General features: G+C 43.6%; 2 protein-coding genes across 2 annotated transcripts in view; one reads left to right on the top strand and one right to left on the bottom strand.

The window, feature by feature from the left end:
* Window positions 1-25,972, top strand: part of LOC115118359 (butyrophilin-like protein 10) — an 804,641-nt gene that overhangs the window by 410,621 nt on the left and 368,048 nt on the right. The window lies entirely within an intron of this gene.
* The window catches only part of LOC135574208 (butyrophilin subfamily 1 member A1-like), a 97,943-nt gene that overhangs the window by 67,784 nt on the left and 4,187 nt on the right, over window positions 1-25,972 (bottom strand). The window contains exon 2 of the mRNA XM_065025134.1: window positions 17,214-17,570. Coding sequence (XP_064881206.1) covers window positions 17,214-17,570 — 357 coding nt within the window. The remainder of the gene's footprint in view (window positions 1-17,213; window positions 17,571-25,972) is intronic.

Genomic DNA, 25,972 nt, shown 5'->3' with positions numbered 1-25,972 from the left:
GACAGTGAGTCAACAGCAGGTAGTAGGAATATTAGGACACAGACAGTGAGTCAACAGTAGGTAGTAGGAATATTGGGACACAGACAGTGAGTCAACAGTAGGTAGTAGGAATATTGGGACACAGACAGTGAGTCAACAGTAGGAATATTAGGACACAGACAGTGAGTCAACAGTAGGAATATTGGGACACAGACAGTGAGTCAACAGCAGGTAGTAGGAATATTGGGACACAGACAGTGAGTCAACAGTAGGTAGTAGGAATATTGGGACACAGACAGTGAGTCAACAGTAGGTAGTAGGAATATTGGGACACAGACAGTGAGTCAACAGTAGGTAGTAGGAATATTGGGACACAGACAGTGAGTCAACAGTAGGAATATTGGGACACAGACAGTGAGTCAACAGCAGGTAGTAGGAATATTGGGACACAGACAGTGAGTCAACATTAGGTAGTAGGAATATTGGGACACAGACAGTGAGTCAACAGTAGGTAGTAGGAATATTGGGACACAGACAGTGAGTCAACAGTAGGAATATTGGGACACAGACAGTGAGTCAACAGTAGGTAGTAGGAATATTGGGACACAGACAGTGAGTCAACAGCAGGTAGTAGGAATATTGGGACACAGTCAGTGAGTCAACAGTAGGAATATTGGGACACAGACAGTGAGTCAACAGTAGGAATATTGGGACACAGACAGTGAGTCAACAGTAGGTAGTAGGAATATTGGGACACAGACAGTGAGTCAACAGTAGGAATATTGGGACACAGACAGTGAGTCAACAGTAGGAATATTGGGACACAGACAGTGAGTCAACAGTAGGTAGTAGGAATATTGGGACACAGACAGTGAGTCAACAGTAGGAATATTGGGACACAGACAGTGAGTCAACATTAGGAATATTGGGACACAGACAGTGAGTCAACAGCAGGTAGTAGGAATATTAGGACACAGACAGTGAGTCAACAGTAGGTAGTAGGAATATTAGGACACAGCCAGTGAGTCAACAGTAGGAATATTGGGACACAGACAGTGAGTCAACAGCAGGTAGTAGGAATATTGGGACACAGACAGTGAGTCAACAGTAGGAATATTGGGACACAGACAGTGAGTCAACAGCAGGTAGTATGAATATTGGGACACAGACAGTGAGTCAACAGTAGGAATATTAGGACACAGACAGTGAGTCAACAGTAGGTAGTAGGAATATTGGGACACAGACAGTGAGTCAACAGTAGGTAGTAGGAATATTGGGACACTACAGTAGGTAGTAGGAATATTGGGACACAGACAGTGAGTCAACAGTAGGAATATTGGGACACAGACAGTGAGTCAACAGTAGGTAGTAGGAATATTGGGACACAGACAGTGAGTCAACAGTAGGTAGTAGGAATATTGGGACACAGACAGTGAGTCAACAGTAGGAATATTGGGACACAGACAGTGAGTCAACAGTAGGAATATTGGGACACAGACAGTGAGTCAACAGTAGGAATATTAGGACACAGACAGTGAGTCAACAGTAGGTAGTAGGAATATTGGGACACAGACAGTGAGTCAACAGTAGGAATATTAGGACACAGACAGTGAGTCAACAGTAGGAATATTGGGACACAGACAGTGAGTCAACAGCAGGTAGTAGGAATATTGGGACACAAACAGTGAGTCAACAGTAGGTAGTAGGAATATTGGGACACAGACAGTGAGTCAACAGCAGGTAGTAGGAATATTGGGACACAGTCAGTGAGTCAACAGTAGGAATATTGGGACACAGACAGTGAGTCAACAGTAGGAATATTGGGACACAGACAGTGAGTCAACAGTAGGTAGTAGGAATATTGGGACACAGACAGTGAGTCAACAGTAGGAATATTAGGACACAGACAGTGAGTCAACAGTAGGAATATTGGGACACAGACAGTGAGTCAACAGTAGGTAGTAGGAATATTGGGACACATACAGTGAGTCAACAGTAGGAATATATTGGGACACAGACAGTGAGTCAACAGTAGGAATATTGGGACACAGACAGTGAGTCAACAGCAGGTAGTAGGAATATTAGGACACAGACAGTGAGTCAACAGTAGGTAGTAGGAATATTGGGACACAGACAGTGAGTCAACAGTAGGTAGTAGGAATATTGGGACACAGACAGTGAGTCAACAGTAGGAATATTAGGACACAGACAGTGAGTCAACAGTAGGAATATTGGGACACAGACAGTGAGTCAACAGCAGGTAGTAGGAATATTGGGACACAGACAGTGAGTCAACAGTAGGTAGTAGGAATATTGGGACACAGACAGTGAGTCAACAGTAGGTAGTAGGAATATTGGGACACAGACAGTGAGTCAACAGTAGGAATATTGGGACACAGACAGTGAGTCAACAGCAGGTAGTAGGAATATTGGGACACAGACAGTGAGTCAACATTAGGTAGTAGGAATATTGGGACACAGACAGTGAGTCAACAGTAGGTAGTAGGAATATTGGGACACAGACAGTGAGTCAACAGTAGGAATATTGGGACACAGACAGTGAGTCAACAGTAGGTAGTAGGAATATTGGGACACAGACAGTGAGTCAACAGCAGGTAGTAGGAATATTGGGACACAGTCAGTCAGTGAGTCAACAGTAGGAATATTGGGACACAGACAGTGAGTCAACAGTAGGAATATTGGGACACAGACAGTGAGTCAACAGTAGGTAGTAGGAATATTGGGACACAGACAGTGAGTCAACAGTAGGAATATTGGGACACAGACAGTGAGTCAACATTAGGAATATTGGGACACAGACAGTGAGTCAACAGCAGGTAGTAGGAATATTAGGACACAGACAGTGAGTCAACAGTAGGTAGTAGGAATATTAGGACACAGCCAGTGAGTCAACAGTAGGAATATTGGGACACAGACAGTGAGTCAACAGCAGGTAGTAGGAATATTGGGACACAGACAGTGAGTCAACAGTAGGAATATTGGGACACAGACAGTGAGTCAACAGCAGGTAGTATGAATATTGGGACACAGACAGTGAGTCAACAGTAGGAATATTAGGACACAGACAGTGAGTCAACAGTAGGTAGTAGGAATATTGGGACACAGACAGTGAGTCAACAGTAGGTAGTAGGAATATTGGGACACTACAGTAGGTAGTAGGAATATTGGGACACAGACAGTGAGTCAACAGTAGGAATATTGGGACACAGACAGTGAGTCAACAGTAGGTAGTAGGAATATTGGGACACTACAGTAGGTAGTAGGAATATTGGGACACAGACAGTGAGTCAACAGTAGGTAGTAGGAATATTGGGACACAGAAAGTGAGTCAACAGTAGGAATATTGGGACACAGACAGTGAGTCAACAGTAGGAATATTGGGACACAGACAGTGAGTCAACAGTAGGTAGTAGGAATATTGGGACACAGACAGTGAGTCAACAGTAGGTAGTAGGAATATTGGGACACAGCCAGTGAGTCAACAGTAGGAATATTGGGACACAGACAGTGAGTCAACAGCAGGTAGTAGGAATATTGGGACACAGACAGTGAGTCAACAGTAGGAATATTGGGACACAGACAGTGAGTCAACAGTAGGTATATTGGGACACAGCAGTGAGTCAACAGTAGGTAGTAGGAATATTGGGACACAGACAGTGAGTCAACAGTAGGTAGTAGGAATATTGGGACACGGCAGTAGGTAGTAGGAATATTGGGACACAGACAGTGAGTCAACAGTAGGTAGTAGGAATATTGGGACACAGACAGTGAGTCAACAGTAGGAATATTGGGACACAGACAGTGAGTCAACAGTAGGTAGTAGGAATATTGGGACACAGACAGTGAGTCAACAGTAGGAATATTGGGACACAGACAGTGAGTCAACAGTAGGAATATTAGGACACAGGCAGTGAGTCAACAGTAGGTAGTAGGAATATTGGGACACAGACAGTGAGTCAACAGTAGGAATATTAGGACACAGACAGTGAGTCAACAGTAGGTAGTAGGAATATTAGGACACAGACAGTGAGTCAACAGTAGGAATATTGGGACACAGACAGTGAGTCAACAGTAGGAATATTGGGACACAGACAGTGAGTCAACAGTAGGTAGTAGGAATATTGGGACACAGACAGTTAGTCAACAGTAGGAATATTGGGACACAGACAGTGAGTCAACAGTAGGTAGTAGGAATATTGGGACACAGACAGTGAGTCAACAGTAGGTAGTAGGAATATTGGGACACTACAGTAGGTAGTAGGAATATTGGGACACAGACAGTGAGTCAACAGTAGGTAGTAGGAATATTGGGACACAGACAGTGAGTCAACAGTAGGAATATTGGGACACAGACAGTGAGTCAACAGTAGGAATATTGGGACACAGACAGTGAGTCAACAGTAGGAATATTGGGACACAGACAGTGAGTCAACAGTAGGAATATTGGGACACAGACAGTGAGTCAACAGTAGGTAGTAGGAATATTGGGACACAGACAGTTAGTCAACAGTAGGAATATTGGGACACAGACAGTGAGTCAACAGTAGGTAGTAGGAATATTGGGACACAGACAGTGAGTCAACAGTAGGTAGTAGGAATATTGGGACACAGACAGTGAGTCAACAGTAGGTAGTAGGAATATTGGGACACAGACAGTGAGTCAACAGTAGGTAGTAGGAATATTGGGACACAGACAGTGAGTCAACAGTAGGAATATTGGGACACAGACAGTGAGTCAACAGTAGGTAGTAGGAATATTGGGACACAGACAGTGAGTCAACAGTAGGAATATTGGGACACAGACAGTGAGTCAACAGTAGGAATATTGGGCCACAGACAGTGAGTCAACAGTAGGTAGTAGGAATATTGGGACACAGACAGTGAGTCAACAGTAGGAAGATTGGGACACAGGCAGTGAGTCAACAGTAGGAATATTGGGACACAGACAGTGAGTCAACAGTAGGTAGTAGGAATATTGGGACACAGACAGTGAGTCAACAGTAGGAATATTGGGACACAGACAGTGAGTCAACAGTAGGAATATTGGGACACAGACAGTGAGTCAACAGCAGGTAGTAGGAATATTAGGACACAGCCAGTGAGTCAACAGTAGGAATATTGGGACACAGACAGTGAGTCAACAGCAGGTAGTAGGAATATTGGGACACAGACAGTGAGTCAACAGTAGGAATATTGGGACACAGACAGTGAGTCAACAGTAGGTATATTGGGACACAGCAGTGAGTCAACAGTAGGTAGTAGGAATATTGGGACACAGACAGTGAGTCAACAGTAGGAATATTGGGACACAGACAGTGAGTCAACAGTAGGTAGTAGGAATATTGGGACACGACAGTAGGTAGTAGGAATATTGGGACACAGACAGTGAGTCAACAGTAGGTAGTAGGAATATTGGGTCACAGACAGTGAGTCAACAGTAGGAATATTGGGACACAGACAGTGAGTCAACAGTAGGAATATTGGGACACAGACAGTGAGTCAACAGTAGGAATATTGGGACACAGACAGTGAGTCAACAGTAGGAATATTGGGACACAGACAGTGAGTCAACAGTAGGTAGTAGGAATATTGGGACACAGACAGTTAGTCAACAGTAGGAATATTGGGACACAGACAGTGAGTCAACAGTAGGTAGTAGGAATATTGGGACACAGACAGTGAGTCAACAGTAGGTAGTAGGAATATTGGGACACAGACAGTGAGTCAACAGTAGGTAGTAGGAATATTGGGACACAGACAGTGAGTCAACAGTAGGTAGTAGGAATATTGGGACACAGACAGTGAGTCAACAGTAGGTAGTAGGAATATTGGGACACAGACAGTGAGTCAACAGCAGGTAGTAGGAATATTGGTACACAGACAGTGAGTCAACAGTAGGTAGTAGGAATATTGGGACAGACAGTGAGTCAACAGTAGGTAGTAGGAATATTGGGACAGACAGTGAGTCAACAGTAGGAATATTGGGACAGACAGTGAGTCAACAGTAGGTAGTAGGAATATTAGGACACAGGCAGTGAGTCAACAGTAGGTAGTAGGAATATTAGGACACAGACAGTGACTCAACAGTAGGTAGTAGGAATATTGGGACACAGACAGTGAGTCAACAGTAGGAATATTAGGACACAGACAGTGAGTCAACAGTAGGAATATTAGGACACAGACAGTGAGTCAACAGTAGGAATATTGGGACACAGTCAGTGAGTCAACAGCAGGTAGTAGGAATATTGGGACACAGACAGTGAGTCAACAGTAGGAATATTAGGACACAGACAGTGAGTCAACAGTAGGTAGTAGGAATATTGGGACACAGACAGTGAGTCAACAGTAGGAATATTAGGACACAGACAGTGAGTCAACAGTAGGAATATTAGGACACAGACAGTGAGTCAACAGTAGGAATATTGGGACACAGACAGTGAGTCAACAGTAGGTAGTAGGAATATTGGGACACTACAGTAGGTAGTAGGAATATTGGGACACAGACAGTGAGTCAACAGTAGGTAGTAGGAATATTGGGACACAGACAGTGAGTCAACAGTAGGAATATTGGGACACAGACAGTGAGTCAACAGTAGGAATATTGGGACACAGACAGTGAGTCAACAGTAGGAATATTGGGACACAGACAGTGAGTCAACAGTAGGAATATTGGGACACAGACAGTGAGTCAACAGTAGGTAGTAGGAATATTGGGACACAGACAGTTAGTCAACAGTAGGAATATTGGGACACAGACAGTGAGTCAACAGTAGGTAGTAGGAATATTGGGACACAGACAGTGAGTCAACAGTAGGTAGTAGGAATATTGGGACACAGACAGTGAGTCAACAGTAGGTAGTAGGAATATTGGGACACAGACAGTGAGTCAACAGTAGGTAGTAGGAATATTGGGACACAGACAGTGAGTCAACAGTAGGAATATTGGGACACAGACAGTGAGTCAACAGTAGGTAGTAGGAATATTGGGACACAGACAGTGAGTCAACAGTAGGAATATTGGGACACAGACAGTGAGTCAACAGTAGGAATATTGGGCCACAGACAGTGAGTCAACAGTAGGTAGTAGGAATATTGGGACACAGACAGTGAGTCAACAGTAGGAAGATTGGGACACAGGCAGTGAGTCAACAGTAGGAATATTGGGACACAGACAGTGAGTCAACAGTAGGTAGTAGGAATATTGGGACACAGACAGTGAGTCAACAGTAGGTAGTAGGAATATTGGGACACAGACAGTGAGTCAACAGCAGGTAGTAGGAATATTAGGACACAGACAGTGAGTCAACAGTAGGTAGTAGGAATATTAGGACACAGCCAGTGAGTCAACAGTAGGAATATTGGGACACAGACAGTGAGTCAACAGCAGGTAGTAGGAATATTGGGACACAGACAGTGAGTCAACAGTAGGAATATTGGGACACAGACAGTGAGTCAACAGTAGGTATATTGGGACACAGCAGTGAGTCAACAGTAGGTATATTGGGACACAGACAGTGAGTCAACAGTAGGAATATTGGGACACAGACAGTGAGTCAACAGTAGGTAGTAGGAATATTGGGACACGACAGTAGGTAGTAGGAATATTGGGACACAGACAGTGAGTCAACAGTAGGTAGTAGGAATATTGGGTCACAGACAGTGAGTCAACAGTAGGAATATTGGGACACAGACAGTGAGTCAACAGTAGGAATATTGGGACACAGACAGTGAGTCAACAGTAGGAATATTGGGACACAGACAGTGAGTCAACAGTAGGAATATTGGGACACAGACAGTGAGTCAACAGTAGGTAGTAGGAATATTGGGACACAGACAGTTAGTCAACAGTAGGAATATTGGGACACAGACAGTGAGTCAACAGTAGGTAGTAGGAATATTGGGACACAGACAGTGAGTCAACAGTAGGTAGTAGGAATATTGGGACACAGACAGTGAGTCAACAGTAGGTAGTAGGAATATTGGGACACAGACAGTGAGTCAACAGTAGGTAGTAGGAATATTGGGACACAGACAGTGAGTCAACAGCAGGTAGTAGGAATATTGGTACACAGACAGTGAGTCAACAGTAGGTAGTAGGAATATTGGGACAGACAGTGAGTCAACAGTAGGTAGTAGGAATATTGGGACAGACAGTGAGTCAACAGTAGGAATATTGGGACACAGCAGTGAGTCAACAGTAGGAATATTGGGACACAGACAGTGAGTCAACAGTAGGTAGTAGGAATATTAGGACACAGGCAGTGAGTCAACAGTAGGTAGTAGGAATATTAGGACACAGACAGTGACTCAACAGTAGGTAGTAGGAATATTGGGACACAGACAGTGAGTCAACAGTAGGAATATTAGGACACAGACAGTGAGTCAACAGTAGGAATATTAGGACACAGACAGTGAGTCAACAGTAGGAATATTGGGACACAGTCAGTGAGTCAACAGCAGGTAGTAGGAATATTGGGACACAGACAGTGAGTCAACAGTAGGAATATTAGGACACAGACAGTGAGTCAACAGTAGGTAGTAGGAATATTGGGACACAGACAGTGAGTCAACAGTAGGAATATTAGGACACAGACAGTGAGTCAACAGTAGGAATATTAGGACACAGACAGTGAGTCAACAGTAGGAATATTGGGACACAGACAGTGAGTCAACAGTAGGAATATTAGGACACAGACAGTGAGTCAACAGTAGGAATATTGGGACAGACAGTGAGTCAACAGTAGGAATATTAGGACACAGACAGTGAGTCAACAGTAGGAATATTGGGACACAGACAGTGAGTCAACAGCAGGTAGTAGGAATATTGGGACACAGACAGTGAGTCAACAGTAGGAATATTGGGACAGACAGTGAGTCAACAGTAGGAATATTAGGACACAGACAGTGAGTCAACAGTAGGAATATTGGGACACAGACAGTGAGTCAACAGCAGGTAGTAGGAATATTGGGACACAGACAGTGAGTCAACAGTAGGTAGTAGGAATATTGGGACACAGACAGTGAGTCAACAGTAGGTAGTAGGAATATTGGGACACAGACAGTGAGTCAACAGTAGGAATATTGGGACACAGACAGTGAGTCAACAGTAGGTAGTAGGAATATTGGGACACAGACAGTGAGTCAACAGCAGGTAGTAGGAATATTGGGACACAGTCAGTGAGTCAACAGTAGGAATATTGGGACACAGACAGTGAGTCAACAGTAGGTAGTAGGAATATTGGGACACAGACAGTGAGTCAACAGTAGGAATATTGGGACACAGACAGTGAGTCAACAGTAGGTAGTAGGAATATTAGGACACAGACAGTGAGTCAACAGTAGGTAGTAGGAATATTGGGACAGACAGTGAGTCAACAGTAGGTAGTAGGAATATTGGGACAGACAGTGAGTCAACAGTAGGAATATTGGGACACAGCAGTGAGTCAACAGTAGGAATATTGGGACACAGACAGTGAGTCAACAGTAGGTAGTAGGAATATTAGGACACAGCCAGTGAGTCAACAGTAGGAATATTGGGACACAGACAGTGAGTCAACAGCAGGTAGTAGGAATATTGGGACACAGACAGTGAGTCAACAGTAGGAATATTGGGACACAGACAGTGAGTCAACAGTAGGTATATTGGGACACAGCAGTGAGTCAACAGTAGGTAGTAGGAATATTGGGACACAGACAGTGAGTCAACAGTAGGAATATTGGGACACAGACAGTGAGTCAACAGTAGGTAGTAGGAATATTGGGACACGACAGTAGGTAGTAGGAATATTGGGACACAGACAGTGAGTCAACAGTAGGTAGTAGGAATATTGGGTCACAGACAGTGAGTCAACAGTAGGAATATTGGGACACAGACAGTGAGTCAACAGTAGGAATATTGGGACACAGACAGTGAGTCAACAGTAGGAATATTGGGACACAGACAGTGAGTCAACAGTAGGAATATTGGGACACAGACAGTGAGTCAACAGTAGGTAGTAGGAATATTGGGACACAGACAGTGAGTCAACAGTAGGAATATTGGGACACAGACAGTGAGTCAACAGTAGGTAGTAGGAATATTGGGACACAGACAGTGAGTCAACAGTAGGTAGTAGGAATATTGGGACACAGACAGTGAGTCAACAGTAGGTAGTAGGAATATTGGGACACAGACAGTGAGTCAACAGTAGGTAGTAGGAATATTGGGACACAGACAGTGAGTCAACAGCAGGTAGTAGGAATATTGGGACACAGACAGTGAGTCAACAGTAGGTAGTAGGAATATTGGGACAGACAGTGAGTCAACAGTAGGTAGTAGGAATATTGGGACAGACAGTGAGTCAACAGTAGGAATATTGGGACACAGCAGTGAGTCAACAGTAGGAATATTGGGACACAGACAGTGAGTCAACAGTAGGTAGTAGGAATATTAGGACACAGCAGTGAGTCAACAGTAGGTAGTAGGAATATTAGGACACAGACAGTGACTCAACAGTAGGTAGTAGGAATATTGGGACACAGACAGTGAGTCAACAGTAGGAATATTAGGACACAGACAGTGAGTCAACAGTAGGAATATTAGGACACAGACAGTGAGTCAACAGTAGGAATATTGGGACACAGTCAGTGAGTCAACAGCAGGTAGTAGGAATATTGGGACACAGACAGTGAGTCAACAGTAGGAATATTAGGACACAGACAGTGAGTCAACAGTAGGTAGTAGGAATATTGGGACACAGACAGTGAGTCAACAGTAGGAATATTAGGACACAGACAGTGAGTCAACAGTAGGAATATTAGGACACAGACAGTGAGTCAACAGTAGGAATATTGGGACACAGACAGTGAGTCAACAGTAGGAATATTGGGACACAGACAGTGAGTCAACAGTAGGAATATTGGGACAGACAGTGAGTCAACAGTAGGAATATTAGGACACAGACAGTGAGTCAACAGTAGGAATATTGGGACACAGACAGTGAGTCAACAGCAGGTAGTAGGAATATTGGGACACAGACAGTGAGTCAACAGTAGGAATATTGGGACAGACAGTGAGTCAACAGTAGGAATATTAGGACACAGACAGTGAGTCAACAGTAGGAATATTGGGACACAGACAGTGAGTCAACAGCAGGTAGTAGGAATATTGGGACACAGACAGTGAGTCAACAGTAGGTAGTAGGAATATTGGGACACAGACAGTGAGTCAACAGTAGGTAGTAGGAATATTGGGACACAGACAGTGAGTCAACAGTAGGAATATTGGGACACAGACAGTGAGTCAACAGTAGGTAGTAGGAATATTGGGACACAGACAGTGAGTCAACAGCAGGTAGTAGGAATATTGGGACACAGTCAGTGAGTCAACAGTAGGAATATTGGGACACAGACAGTGAGTCAACAGTAGGTAGTAGGAATATTGGGACACAGACAGTGAGTCAACAGTAGGAATATTGGGACACAGACAGTGAGTCAACAGTAGGTAGTAGGAATATTAGGACACAGACAGTGAGTCAACAGTAGGTAGTAGGAATATTGGGACAGACAGTGAGTCAACAGTAGGTAGTAGGAATATTGGGACAGACAGTGAGTCAACAGTAGGAATATTGGGACACAGCAGTGAGTCAACAGTAGGAATATTGGGACACAGACAGTGAGTCAACAGTAGGTAGTAGGAATATTAGGACACAGGCAGTGAGTCAACAGTAGGTAGTAGGAATATTAGGACACAGACAGTGACTCAACAGTAGGTAGTAGGAATATTGGGACACAGACAGTAAGTCAACAGTAGGAATATTAGGACACAGACAGTGAGTCAACAGTAGGAATATTAGGACACAGACAGTGAGTCAACAGTAGGAATATTGGGACACAGTCAGTGAGTCAACAGCAGGTAGTAGGAATATTGGGACACAGACAGTGAGTCAACAGTAGGAATATTAGGACACAGACAGTGAGTCAACAGTAGGTAGTAGGAATATTGGGACACAGACAGTGAGTCAACAGTAGGAATATTAGGACACAGACAGTGAGTCAACAGTAGGAATATTGGGACACAGACAGTGAGTCAACAGCAGGTAGTAGGAATATTGGGACACAGACAGTGAGTCAACAGTAGGTAGTAGGAATATTGGGACACAGACAGTGAGTCAACAGTAGGTAGTAGGAATATTGGGACACAGACAGTGAGTCAACAGTAGGAATATTGGGACACAGACAGTGAGTCAACAGTAGGTAGTAGGAATATTGGGACACAGACAGTGAGTCAACAGCAGGTAGTAGGAATATTGGGACACAGTCAGTGAGTCAACAGTAGGAATATTGGGACACAGACAGTGAGTCAACAGTAGGTAGTAGGAATATTGGGACACAGACAGTGAGTCAACAGTAGGAATATTGGGACACAGACAGTGAGTCAACAGTAGGTAGTAGGAATATTAGGACACAGACAGTGACTCAACAGTAGGTAGTAGGAATATTGGGACACAGACAGTGAGTCAACAGTAGGAATATTAGGACACAGACAGTGAGTCAACAGTAGGAATATTAGGACACAGACAGTGAGTCAACAGTAGGAATATTAGGACACAGACAGTGAGTCAACAGTAGGAATATTGGGACACAGACAGTGAGTCAACAGTAGGTAGTAGGAATATTGGGACACAGACAGTGAGTCAACAGTAGGAATATTAGGACACAGACAGTGAGTCAACAGTAGGAATATTGGGACACAGACAGTGAGTCAACAGTAGGTAGTAGGAATATTGGGACACAGACAGTGAGTCAACAGTAGGAATATTGGGACACAGTCAGTGAGTCAACAGCAGGTAGTAGGAATATTGGGACACAGACAGTGAGTCAACAGTAGGAATATTAGGACACAGACAGTGAGTCAACAGTAGGTAGTAGGAATATTGGGACACAGACAGTGAGTCAACAGTAGGAATATTGGGACACAGACAGTGAGTCAACAGTAGGAATATTGGGACACAGACAGTGAGTCAACAGCAGGTAGTAGGAATATTGGGACACAGACAGTGAGTCAACAGTAGGTAGTAGGAATATTGGGACACAGACAGTGAGTCAACAGTAGGTAGTAGGAATATTGGGACACAGACAGTGAGTCAACAGTAGGAATATTGGGACACAGACAGTGAGTCAACAGTAGGTATTAGGAATATTGGGACACAGACAGTGAGTCAACAGTAGGAATATTGGGACACAGTCAGTGAGTCAACAGTAGGAATATTGGGACACAGACAGTGAGTCAACAGTAGGAATATTGGGACACAGACAGTGAGTCAACAGTAGGTAGTAGGAATATTGGGACACAGACAGTGAGTCAACAGTAGGAATATTGGGACACAGACAGTGAGTCAACAGTAGGAATATTGGGACACAGACAGTGAGTCAACAGTAGGTAGTAGGAATATTGGGACACAGACAGTGAGTCAACAGTAGGAATATTGGGACACAGACAGTGAGTCAACAGTAGGAATATTGGGACACAGACAGTGAGTCAACAGCAGGTAGTAGGAATATTAGGACACAGACAGTGAGTCAACAGTAGGAATATTGGGACACAGACAGTGAGTCAACAGCAGGTAGTAGGAATATTAGGACACAGACAGTGAGTCAACAGTAGGTAGTAGGAATATTAGGACACAGCCAGTGAGTCAACAGTAGGAATATTGGGACACAGACAGTGAGTCAACAGCAGGTAGTAGGAATATTGGGACACAGACAGTGAGTCAACAGTAGGTAGTAGGAATATTAGGACACAGCCAGTGAGTCAACAGTAGGAATATTGGGACACAGACAGTGAGTCAACAGTAGGAATATTAGGACACAGACAGTGAGTCAACAGTAGGTAGTAGGAATATTGGGACACAGAGTGAGTCAACAGTAGGTAGTAGGAATATTGGGACACTACAGTAGGTAGTAGGAATATTGGGACACAGACAGTGAGTCAACAGTAGGAATATTGGGACACAGACAGTGAGTCAACAGTAGGTAGTAGGAATATTGGGACACTACAGTAGGTAGTAGGAATATTGGGACACAGACAGTGAGTCAACAGTAGGTAGTAGGAATATTGGGACACAGACAGTGAGTCAACAGTAGGAATATTGGGACACAGACAGTGAGTCAACAGTAGGTAGTAGGAATATTAGGACACAGACAGTGAGTCAACAGTAGGTAGTAGGAATATTAGGACACAGACAGTGAGTCAACAGTAGGAATATTGGGACACAGACAGTGAGTCAACAGTAGGAATATTGGGACACAGACAGTGAGTCAACAGTAGGTAGTAGGAATATTGGGACACAGACAGTTAGTCAACAGTAGGAATATTGGGACACAGACAGTGAGTCAACAGTAGGTAGTAGGAATATTGGGACACAGACAGTGAGTCAACAGTAGGTAGTAGGAATATTGGGACACAGACAGTGAGTCAACAGTAGGTAGTAGGAATATTGGGACACAGACAGTGAGTCAACAGTAGGAATATTGGGACACAGACAGTGAGTCAACAGTAGGTAGTAGGAATATTGGGACACAGACAGTGAGTCAACAGTAGGAATATTGGGACACAGACAGTGAGTCAACAGTAGGAATATTGGGACACAGACAGTGAGTCAACAGTAGGTAGTAGGAATATTGGGACACAGACAGTGAGTCAACAGTAGGAATATTGGGACACAGGCAGTGAGTCAACAGTAGGAATATTGGGACACAGACAGTGAGTCAACAGTAGGTAGTAGGAATATTGGGACACAGACAGTGAGTCAACAGTAGGAATATTGGGACACAGACAGTGAGTCAACAGTAGGAATATTAGGACACAGACAGTGAGTCAACAGTAGGAATATTGGGACACAGACAGTGAGTCAACAGTAGGTAGTAGGAATATTGGGACACAGACAGTGAGTCAACAGTAGGAATATTGGGACACAGACAGTGAGTCAACAGTAGGAATATTGGGACACAGACAGTGAGTCAACAGCAGGTAGTAGGAATATTAGGACACCGACAGTGAGTCAACAGTAGGTAGTAGGAATATTAGGACACAGCCAGTGAGTCAACAGTAGGAATATTGGGACACAGACAGTGAGTCAACAGCAGGTAGTAGGAATATTGGGACACAGACAGTGAGTCAACAGTAGGAATATTGGGACACAGACAGTGAGTCAACAGTAGGTAGTAGGAATATTGGGACACAGACAGTGAGTCAACAACAGTAGGAATATTGGGACACAGTAGTAGGAATATTGGGACACAGACAGTGAGTCAACAGTAGGAATATTGGGACACAGACAGTGAGTCAACAGTAGGTAGTAGGAATATTGGGACACTACAGTAGGTAGTAGGAATATTGGGACACAGACAGTGAGTCAACAGTAGGTAGTAGGAATATTGGGACACAGACAGTGAGTCAACAGTAGGAATATTAGGACACAGCCAGTGAGTCAACAGCAGGTAGTAGGAATATTGGGACACAGACAGTGAGTCAACAGTAGGAATATTAGGACACAGACAGTGAGTCAACAGTAGGTAGTAGGAATATTGGGACACAGACAGTGAGTCAACAGTAGGAATATTGGGACACAGACAGTGAGTCAACAGTAGGTATATTGGGACACAGCAGTGAATCAACAGTAGGTAGTAGGAATATTGGGACACAGACAGTGAGTCAACAGTAGGAATATTAGGACACAGACAGTGAGTCAACAGTAGGTAGTAGGAATATTGGGACACAGACAGTGAGTCAACAGCAGGTAGTAGGAATATTAGGACACCGACAGTGAGTCAACAGTAGGTAGTAGGAATATTAGGACACAGCCAGTGAGTCAACAGTAGGAATATTGGGACACAGACAGTGAGTCAACAGCAGGTAGTAGGAATATTGGGACACAGACAGTGAGTCAACAGTAGGAATATTGGGACACAGACAGTGAGTCAACAGTAGGTAGTAGGAATATTGGGACACAGACAGTGAGTCAACAGTAGGAATATTGGGACACAGACAGTGAGTCAACAGTAGGAATATTGGGACACAGACAGTGAGTCAACAGTAGGTAGTAGGAATATTGGGACACTACAGTAGGTAGTAGGAATATTGGGACACAGACAGTGAGTCAACAGTAGGTAGTAGGAATATTGGGACACAGACAGTGAGTCAACAGTAGGAATATTGGGACACAGACAGTGAGTCAACAGTAGGAATATTGGGACACAGACAGTGAGTCAACAGTAGGAATATTGGGACACAGACAGTGAGTCAACAGTAGGTAGTAGGAATATTGGGACACAGACAGTTAGTCAACAGTAGGAATATTGGGACACAGACAGTGAGTCAACAGTAGGTAGTAGGAATATTGGGACACAGACAGTGAGTCAACAGTAGGTAGTAGGAATATTGGGACACAGACAGTGAGTCAACAGTAGGTAGTAGGAATATTGGGACACAGACAGTGAGTCAACAGTAGGTAGTAGGAATATTGGGACACAGACAGTGAGTCAACAGTAGGAATATTGGGACACAGACAGTGAGTCAACAGTAGGTAGTAGGAATATTGGGACACAGACAGTGTGACAGTGTGGGAGGTTTGGATGTGTGAGGAGTGTGTTGTAAAGGCTGTGTGCTGAGCAGCTGAATACATGATGAGGGAGGAAGACCAGCTGAATACATGATGAGGGAGGAAGACCAGCTGAATACATGATGAGGGAGGAAGACCAGCTGAATACATGATGAGGGAGGAAGACCAGCTGAATACATGATGAGGGAGGAAGACCAGCTGAATACATGAATGAGGGAGGAAGACCAGCTGAATACATGATGAGGGAGGAAGACCAGCTGAATACATGATGAGGGAGGAAGACCAGCTGAATACATGATGAGGGAGGAAGACCAGCTGAATACATGAATGAGGGAGGAAGACCAGCTGAATACATGATGAGGGAGGAAGACCAGCTGAATACATGATCTATAACAGAGGAAGGAATGATGAGGGAGGAAGACCAGCTGAATACATGATGAGGGAGGAAGACCAGCTGAATACATGATGAGGGAGGAAGACCAGCTGAATACATGATCTATAACAGAGGAAGTAATGATGAGGGAGGAAGACATGTTGATATTTCAGCAGCCAATCATTTAGCCAGATTTACCAAAACAACCTCTGATCACATCTCCAGTATTCATGACTCACCAACAAAGAGTTGAACGGTGGTTTCCTTCACCTGGCTGGTCAGTGTTGGAAGGAAGCACCTGTAGCTTCCAGCATCAGAGAGAGTAACTCTGTTCAGCTTTAAGGAGACGTTGCCGTTCTTCAGTTCTTCATGAAACATTGATGTCCTTCCCCTGTAGGATGGAGACTGCTCCTCATTGGAGTCTCGACCTTGACGGTAAAGATGGACGTTTTCTGCTTTCGTGTTCAATCTTGTCCACCTCACTATCATGCCCTCAGCACTGACACTGGGTTCCAGGGAACATGGTAGAATGACGTCATCACCAGCTAAGGCAACGACTCGGTCAGCCGGTCCAACAACCTGAACCTCAGACGACCCTGGAGAAAAACAAATGACACACAGTTAATTAAAGACACCTGGTAACTTCCTGTTGCTCCATGGATTCTGGTCCATTATGACATCATTCATTCCTATGTGAAGACTCAATAGTGCATTGAAGCCAAATGAAGGCGGTTAAGATGGCGTCTCATGTGGGAGATTTATGTAGACAGTTTGAGCTACTCCAGGAAGTGACGTTACAGGCTAGCTCAGTGCTGCCCCCTCTCATTGAGTAACTCAAGTTGAAGGCCAACTGGGGTACTGCAGGCTGCCATTAGCAACATTTCACTGAATATACAAAACATTATGAACACCTGCTCTTTCCATCACAGACTGACCAGGTGAATCCAGGTGAAAGCTATGCTCAAGCTAGCAACAACAGGTTATAAGATAAAGGATTCACACACAGGTATGAATGACTACCGTGGAGGGAAAGCGTACAGACATGCCTAGGGTGAAAAAATACCCAGATACGGGATAACAATTCTGAGGAAATTTTGTGGGACAGTGTAGACTACATGATTCAAGACATTACTGGGACAGTGTAGACTACATGATTCAAGACATTACTGGGACAGTGTAGACTACATGATTAAAGACATTACTGGGACAGTGTAGACTACATGATTAAAGACATTACTGGGACAGTGTAGACTACATGATTCAAGACATTACTGGGACAGTGTAGACTACATGATTAAAGACATTACTGGGACAGTGTAGACTACATGATTAAAGACATTACTGGGACAGTGTAGACTACATGATTAAAGACATTACTGGGACAGTGTAGACTACATGATTCAAGACATTACTGGGACAGTGTAGACTACATGATTAAAGACATTACTGGGACAGTGTAGACTACGTGATTAAAGACATTACTGGGACAGTGTAGACTACATGATTAAAGACATTACTGGGACAGTGTAGACTACATGATTAAAGACATTAATGTGATATTTTGTAAATGACATCGCCAAAGTCAAAGATCAGTCGGATAGTCAGTTTTACAAGGGTAAGTTTGGCAGCATGAGTGAAGGAGGCTTTGTTGCGAAATAGGAAGCCAATTCTAGATTTAATTTTGGATTGGAGATGCTTAATGTGAGTCTGGAAGGACAGGTTACAGTCTAACCAGACACCTAGGTATTTGTAGTTATCCACGTATTCTAAGTCAGAACCGTCCAGAGTAGCGATGCTGGACAGGCGGCGAGGTGTGGGCAGCGATCGGTTGAAGAGCATGCATTTAGTTTTACTTGCATTTAAGAGAAGTTGGAGGCCACGGAAGAAGTGTTGTATGGCATTGAGGCTCGTCTGGAGGTTAGTTAACACAGTGTCCAAAGAAGGGCCAGAAGTATACAAAATGGTGTCGTCTGCATAGAGGTGGATCAGAGAATCACCAGCAGCAAGATCATTGATGTTTACAGAGAAAAGAGTCTGCCGGAGAATTGAACCCTGTGGCACCCCCATAGAGACTGGCAGAGGTCCGGACAACAGGCCCTCCGATTTGACACACTGAACTCTATCTGCGAAGTAGTTGGTGAACCAGGCGAGGCAGTCATTTGAGAAACCAAGGCTGCTGAGTCTGCCGATAAGAATGCTGTGATTGACAGAGTCGAAAGCCTTGGCCACGTCGATGAAGACAGCTGCAGAGTACTGTCCTTTATCAATGGCAGTTATGAGCGTGGCTAAGGTGCATCCATGACCAGCTCGGAAACCAGATTGTATAGCGGAGAAGGTACGGTGGGATTCGAAATGGTCTGTAATCTGTTTGTTAACTTGGCTTTCGAAGACCTTAGAAAAGCAGGGTAGGTTAGATATAGGTCTGTAGCAGTTTGGGTCTAGTGTCTCCCCCTTTGAAGAGGGGGGTCACAGCGGCAGCTTTCCAATTTTTGGGAATCTCAAACGATATGAAAGAGAGGTTGAACAGGCTAGTAATAGGGGTTGCAACAATTTCGGCGGATCATTTTAGAAAGAGAGGGTCCAGATTGTCTAGTCCGGCCGATTTGTAGGGGTCCAGATTTTGCAGCTCTTTCAGAACATCAGCTATCTGGATTTGGGTGAAAAAAATGGGGGAGGGGCTTGGGCAAGTTGCTGTGGGAGATGCAGGTTTTTTGACCGGGGTAGGGGTAGCCAGGTGGAAAGCATGGCCAGCCGTAGAGAGATGCTTATTGAAATTCTCAATTATCATGCATTTATCGGTGGTGACAGTGTTTCCTAGCCTCAGTGCAATGGGCAGCTGGGAGGAGGTGCTCTTATTCTCCATGGACTTTACAGTGTCCCAGAACTTTTTGGAGTTTGTGCTACAGGATGAAAATGTCTGTTTGCTTTTCTAACTGCCGGTGTATATTGGTTCCTAACTTCCCTGAAAAGTTGCGGGGGCTATTCCATGCTAATTCAGAACGCCACAGGATGTTTTTGTGCTGGTCAGGAGGAGTCAGGTCTGGAGAGAACCAAGGGCTAAATCTGTTCCTGGTTGTACATTTTTTTGAACGGGGCATGCTTATTTAAGATGGTAAGGAAACCACCTTTAAAGAATAACCAGGCATCCTCTACCTCTACTGAATGAGGTCAATATCCTTCCAGGATACCCGGGCCAGGTCGATTAGAAAGGCCTGCTCGCTGAAGTGTTTTGGGGAGCATTTGACAGTGATGAGGGGAGGTCGTTTGACAGTGATGAGGGGAGGTCGTTTGACAGTGATGAGGGGATGTCGTTTGACAGTGATGAGGGGAGGTCGTTTGACCGCAGACCCCTTACGGACGCAGGCAACGAGGCAATGATCACTGAGATCCTGTTTGAAAACAGCAGAGGTGTATTTAGAGGGCAGGTTTGTCAGGATGATATCTAAGACGGTGTTAGTGGAATTTCTAAATTCCTGTATGTTTTATAGCCAAAACCAAATTCGCACTCGTTTCTAATTCCTTAATGATTTGTAAGTTCATTAATTATACATGAAGTAGATTGAGACCAGTCTTAAAAGCCAAGGTAACAGCGTTTAATTCAAGTGAGTACTAACCACATACACATATTTCCACAGGTTATAAACTGAAAATGACATCATCAGTTTCCAAACACTCTCTCCGATTCTCACAAAAGCCCAGTGTTTTTAGGTCCGGAGATGTTTTCTACTCCCCTCATAAACCAGACATTCCAATCTGTCTAAAAGATATCTTCTCCTCCACAAATGGTACATCAAGGACCATTCTTATCTGTCAGAAAAGATACGTCAAATCTCTCCCTTAAACCCCCCGAGAGGTACAGACAATTAATTCATTTTGCTTACATTTTCAGTAAAAGCTTAACCAAGAGCCCATACATAATAGAATTAGAATAAATGGTTCTAATTGAAATGTATACATTATTAATCATTTCAACTATAATTTCCTCCAACAGACGGTGCCCATGGTTACGGATTTGGGATTGTACCTGGTAAGTTCCTTGATGATTTGTGTGAGATTGAGGGCATTTAGCTTAGATTCTGGGACGGCCGGGGTGTTAACTTCTCTAACGCTAACGACCAGCATCCAGTGAAAGTGCAGGGTGCCAAATTCAAATATTCCTCAAACATACATGTATTATACACCATTTTAAAGATAAACTTGTTGTTAACCACAGTGTCCGATTTCAAAAAGGCTTTACGAAAAAAGCATACCATGCGATTATGTTAGGTCTGCACCTACTCACAAAACACAGCCATTTTTCCAGCCAAAGAGAGGAGTCACAAAAAGCAGAAATAGACATAAAATTAAAATCACTAACCTTTGATGATCTTCATCAGATGGCACTCATAGGACTTCATGTTACACAATACATGTATGTTTTGTTTGATACAGTGCATATTTATATCCAAAAATCTCAGTTTACATTGGCGCGTAACGTTCAGTAATGTTTCGCTTCCAAAACATCCGGTGATTTTGCCGAGAGCCACATCAATTTACAGAAATAGACATCATAAACTTTAATATAAGATACAAGTATTATACACATGGAATTATAGATTTACCTCTCCTTAATCCAACCGCTGTGTCAGATTTTTTTTAAACTTTACGGAAAAAGCAAACCATGCAATAATCTGAGTACAGCACTAAGACACAAAAACAAGCCTTTCAGATATCCGCCATGTTGTGGAGTCAGAAAATAGCGTTATAAATATTCACCTACCTTTGATGATCTTCATCAGACCTTCATCAGAATGCACTCCCAGGAATCCCAGTTCCACAATAAATGTATGTTTTGTTCGATATAGTCCATAATTTATGTACAAATACCTCCTTTTGGTTCACGTGTTCAATTCACATATCCAAACTCACGACGCACGGGCAGGTCAGGCAAAAGTTCAGAATAAAAGTCATATTACAGTTCGTAGAAACATGTCAAAAGATGTACAGAATCAATCTTCAGGATGTTTTTAAATCTTCAATAATGTTCCAACCGGAGAATTCCTTTGTCTTTAGAAATGCAATGGAAAGCAGGTCGCTCTCACGGCCACGCGCATGACCAACTCATGGCCTTCTGGGAGACCCCTTAGTGAAACAGCTCTCATTCTCTCCCCCTTCACAGTAGAAGCCTGAAACAAGGTTCTAAAGACTGTTGACAGCTAGTGACCCCATTACTGTATATTCGATAGGCTAAGACTACAACTACAAACCTCAGGTTTCCCACTTCCTGGTTGGATTTTTTTCTCAGGTTTTTTCATGCCATATGTGTTCTGTTATACTCACAGACATCATTCAAACAGTTTTAGAAACTTCAGAGTGTTTTCTTTCCAAATCTACTAATAGTATGCATATCCTAGCATCTGGGCCTGAGTAGCAGGCAGTTTACTCTGGGCACGCTTTTCATCCGGACGTAAAAATACTGCCCCCTACCCCAAAGAAGTTAAGCATGTCTCAGTTTCGGTCACCAAACAGTACGAACTCTGAAGATAGATGGGGGGGCGATCAATTCACATATGGTGTCCAGGGCACAACTGGAGGCTGAGGGGAGTCTATAACAAGCGGCAACATTGAGAGACTTGTTTCTGGAAAGGTGGATTTTTAAAAGTAGAAGATGGTGGATAGACAGACTGGTAGTCTATATTGTCACTATGAATGGTGGATAGAGGACAGACTGGTAGTCTATATTGTCAATATGAATGGTGGATAGAGGACAGACTGGTAGTCTATATTGTCACTATGAATGGTGGATAGACAGACTGGTAGACTATATTGTCACTATGAATGGTGGATAGACAGACTGGTAGACTATATTGTCACTATGAATGGTGGATAGAGGACAGGATAGACAGACTGGTAGACTATATTGTCACGATGAATGGTGGCTAGAGGAAAGGATAGACAGACTGGTAGACTATATTGTCACTATGAATGGTGGATAGACAGACTGGTAGACTATATTGTCACTATGAATGGTGGACAGACAGACTGGTAGTCTATATTGTGACTATGAATGGTGGATAGACAGACTGGTAAACTATATTGTCACGATGAATGGTGGATAGACAGACTGGTAGACTATATTGTCACTATGAATGGTGGACAGAGGACAGACTGGTAGACTATATTGTCACTATGAATGGTGGATAGACAGACTGGTAGACTATATTGTCACTATGAATGGTGGACAGACAGACTGGTAGTCTATAGTGTCACTATGAATGGTGGATAGAGGACAGACTGGTAGTCTATATTGTCACTATGAATGGTGGATAGAGGACAGACTGGTAGTCTATATTGTCACTATGAATGGTGGATAGAGGACAGACTGGTAGTCTATATTGTCACTATGAATGGTGGATAGACAGACTGGTAGACTATATTGTCACTATGAATGGTGGATAGACAGACTGGTAGACTATATTGTCACTATGAATGGTGGACAGAGGACAGACTGGTAGACTATATTGTCACTATGAATGGTGGATAGACAGACTGGTAGACTATATTGTCACTATGAATGGTGGACAGACAGACTGGTAGTCTATATTGTGACTATGAATGGTGGATACAGACTGGTAAACTATATTGTCACGATGAATGGTGGATAGACAGACTGGTAGACTATATTGTCACTATGAATGGTGGATAGACAGACTGGTAGACTATATTGTCACTATGAATGGTGGACAGAGGACAGACTGGTAGACTATACTGTCACTATGAATGGTGGACAGAGGACAGACTGGTAGTCTATAGTGTCACTATGAATGGTGGATAGAGGACAGACTGGTAGTCTATATTGTCACTATGAATGGTAGATAGAGGACAGACTGGTAGTCTATATTGTCACTAAGAATGGTGGATAGACAGACTGGTAGTCTATATTGTCACTATGAATGGTGGATAGAGGACAGGATAGACAGACTGGTAGTCTATAGTGTCACTATGAATGGTGGAAACAGACTGGTAGACTATATTGTCACTATGAATGGTGGATAGACAGACTGGTAGTCTATATTGTCACTATGAATGGTGGCTAGAGGACAGGATTGTCACTATGAATGGTGGATAGACAGACTGGTAGTCTATATTGTCACTATGAATGGTGGGTAGACAGACAGACTGGTAGACTATATTGTCACTATGAATGGTGGCTAGAGGACAGGATTGTCACTATGAATGGTGGATAGACAGACTGGTAGTCTATATTGTCACTATGAATGGTGGGTAGACAGACAGACTGGTAGACTATATTGTCACTATGAATGGTGGCTAGAGGACAGGATTGTCACTATGAATGGTGGCTAGAGGACAGGATATACAGTTAGACTAGTAGACTATACTGACCTGCGGTATAGTAAAAGGCAGCACATGGAAAAGCGTAGTGCAAAAGGGAAGTACCACAACACCTTGATAGGGGAGATGTGTGATCTGTCCCTTAGCAGGTGATTAGGTGAGAAGCTAACAGGCTGAACAATGGAAACACTGATCAGTAGATGGAGTGATCAGCAGATGGAGTGTTCAGTAGATGGAGTGTTCAGTAGATGGAGTGATCAGCAGATGGAGTGTTCAGTAGACAGTGTTCAGTAGATGGAGTGTTCAGTAGATGGAGTGTTCAGTAGATGGAGTGATCAGCAGATGGAGTGTTCAGTAGATGGAGTGTTCAGTAGATGGAGTGTTCAGTAGATGGAGTGTTCAGCAGATGGAGTGTTCAGTAGATGGAATGTTCAGCAGATGGAGTGTTCAGTAGATGGAGTGTTCAGCAGATGGAGTGTTCAGTAGATGGAGTGTTCAGCAGATGGAGTGTTCAGTAGATGGAGTGTTCAGCAGACAGAGTGTTCAGCAGATGGAGTGTTCAGCAGATGGAGTGTTCAGTAGATGGAGTGATCAGCAGATGGAGTGTTCAGTAGACAGTGTTCAGTAGATGGAGTGTTCAGTAGATGGAGTGTTCAGTAGATGGAGTGTTCAGCAGATGGAGTGTTCAGTAGACAGAGTGTTCAGTAGATGGAGTGTTCAGTAGATGGAATGTTCAGCAGATGGAGTGTTCAGTAGATGGAGTGTTCAGCAGATGGAGTGTTCAGTAGATGGAGTGTTCAGCAGATGGAGTGTTCAGTAGATGGAGTGTTCAGCAGATGGAGTGTTCAGCAGACAGAGTGTTCAGCAGATGGAGTGTTCAGCAGATGGAGTGTTCAGTAGATGGAGTGTTCAGTAGATGGAGTGTTCAGTAGATGGAGTGTTCAGTAGATGGAGTGTTCAGTGTGTTCAGTAGATGGAGTGTTCAGTAGATGGAGTGTTCAGTAGATGGAGTGATCAGTAGATGGAGTGTTCAGTAGATGGAGTGATCAGTAGATGGAGTGTTCAGTAGATGGAGTGTTCAGTAGATGGAGTGTTCAGCAGATGGAATGTTCAGCAGATGGAGTGTTCAGTAGATGGAGTGTTCAGCAGATGGAGTGTTCAGTAGATGGAGTGTTCAGTGTGTTCAGTAGATGGAGTGTTCAGTAGATGGAGTGTTCAGTAGATGGAGTGTTCAGCAGATGGAGTGTTCAGCAGACGGAGTGTTCAGTAGACAGAGTGTTCAGCAGATGGAGTGTTCAGTAGATGGAGTGTTCAGTAGATGGAGTGTTCAGTAGATGGAGTGTTCAGTGTGTTCAGTAGATGGAGTGTTCAGTGTGTTCAGTAGATGGAGTGTTCAGTAGATGGAATGTTCAGCAGATGGAGTGTTCAGTAGATGGAGTGTTCTTCAGTAGATGGAGTGTTCAGTAGATGGAGTGTTCAGTGTGTTCAGTAGATGGAATGTTCAGCAGATGGAGTGGAGTGTTCAGTAGATGGAGTGATCAGTAGATGGAGTGTTCAGTAGATGGAGTGTTCAGCAGATGGAGTGTTCAGTAGATGGAGTGTTCAGTAGATGGAGTGTTCAGCAGATGGAGTGTTAAAGATCATGTTGCTATAGGTTACTATTAAA

This window comes from Oncorhynchus nerka, linkage group LG12 (genome assembly GCF_034236695.1).
Source record: "Oncorhynchus nerka isolate Pitt River linkage group LG12, Oner_Uvic_2.0, whole genome shotgun sequence".
NCBI lineage: Eukaryota > Metazoa > Chordata > Actinopteri > Salmoniformes > Salmonidae > Oncorhynchus > Oncorhynchus nerka.
The sequence above is the reverse complement of the archived record's forward strand: the minus strand, read 5'-3'. Positions and strand labels throughout refer to the sequence as shown.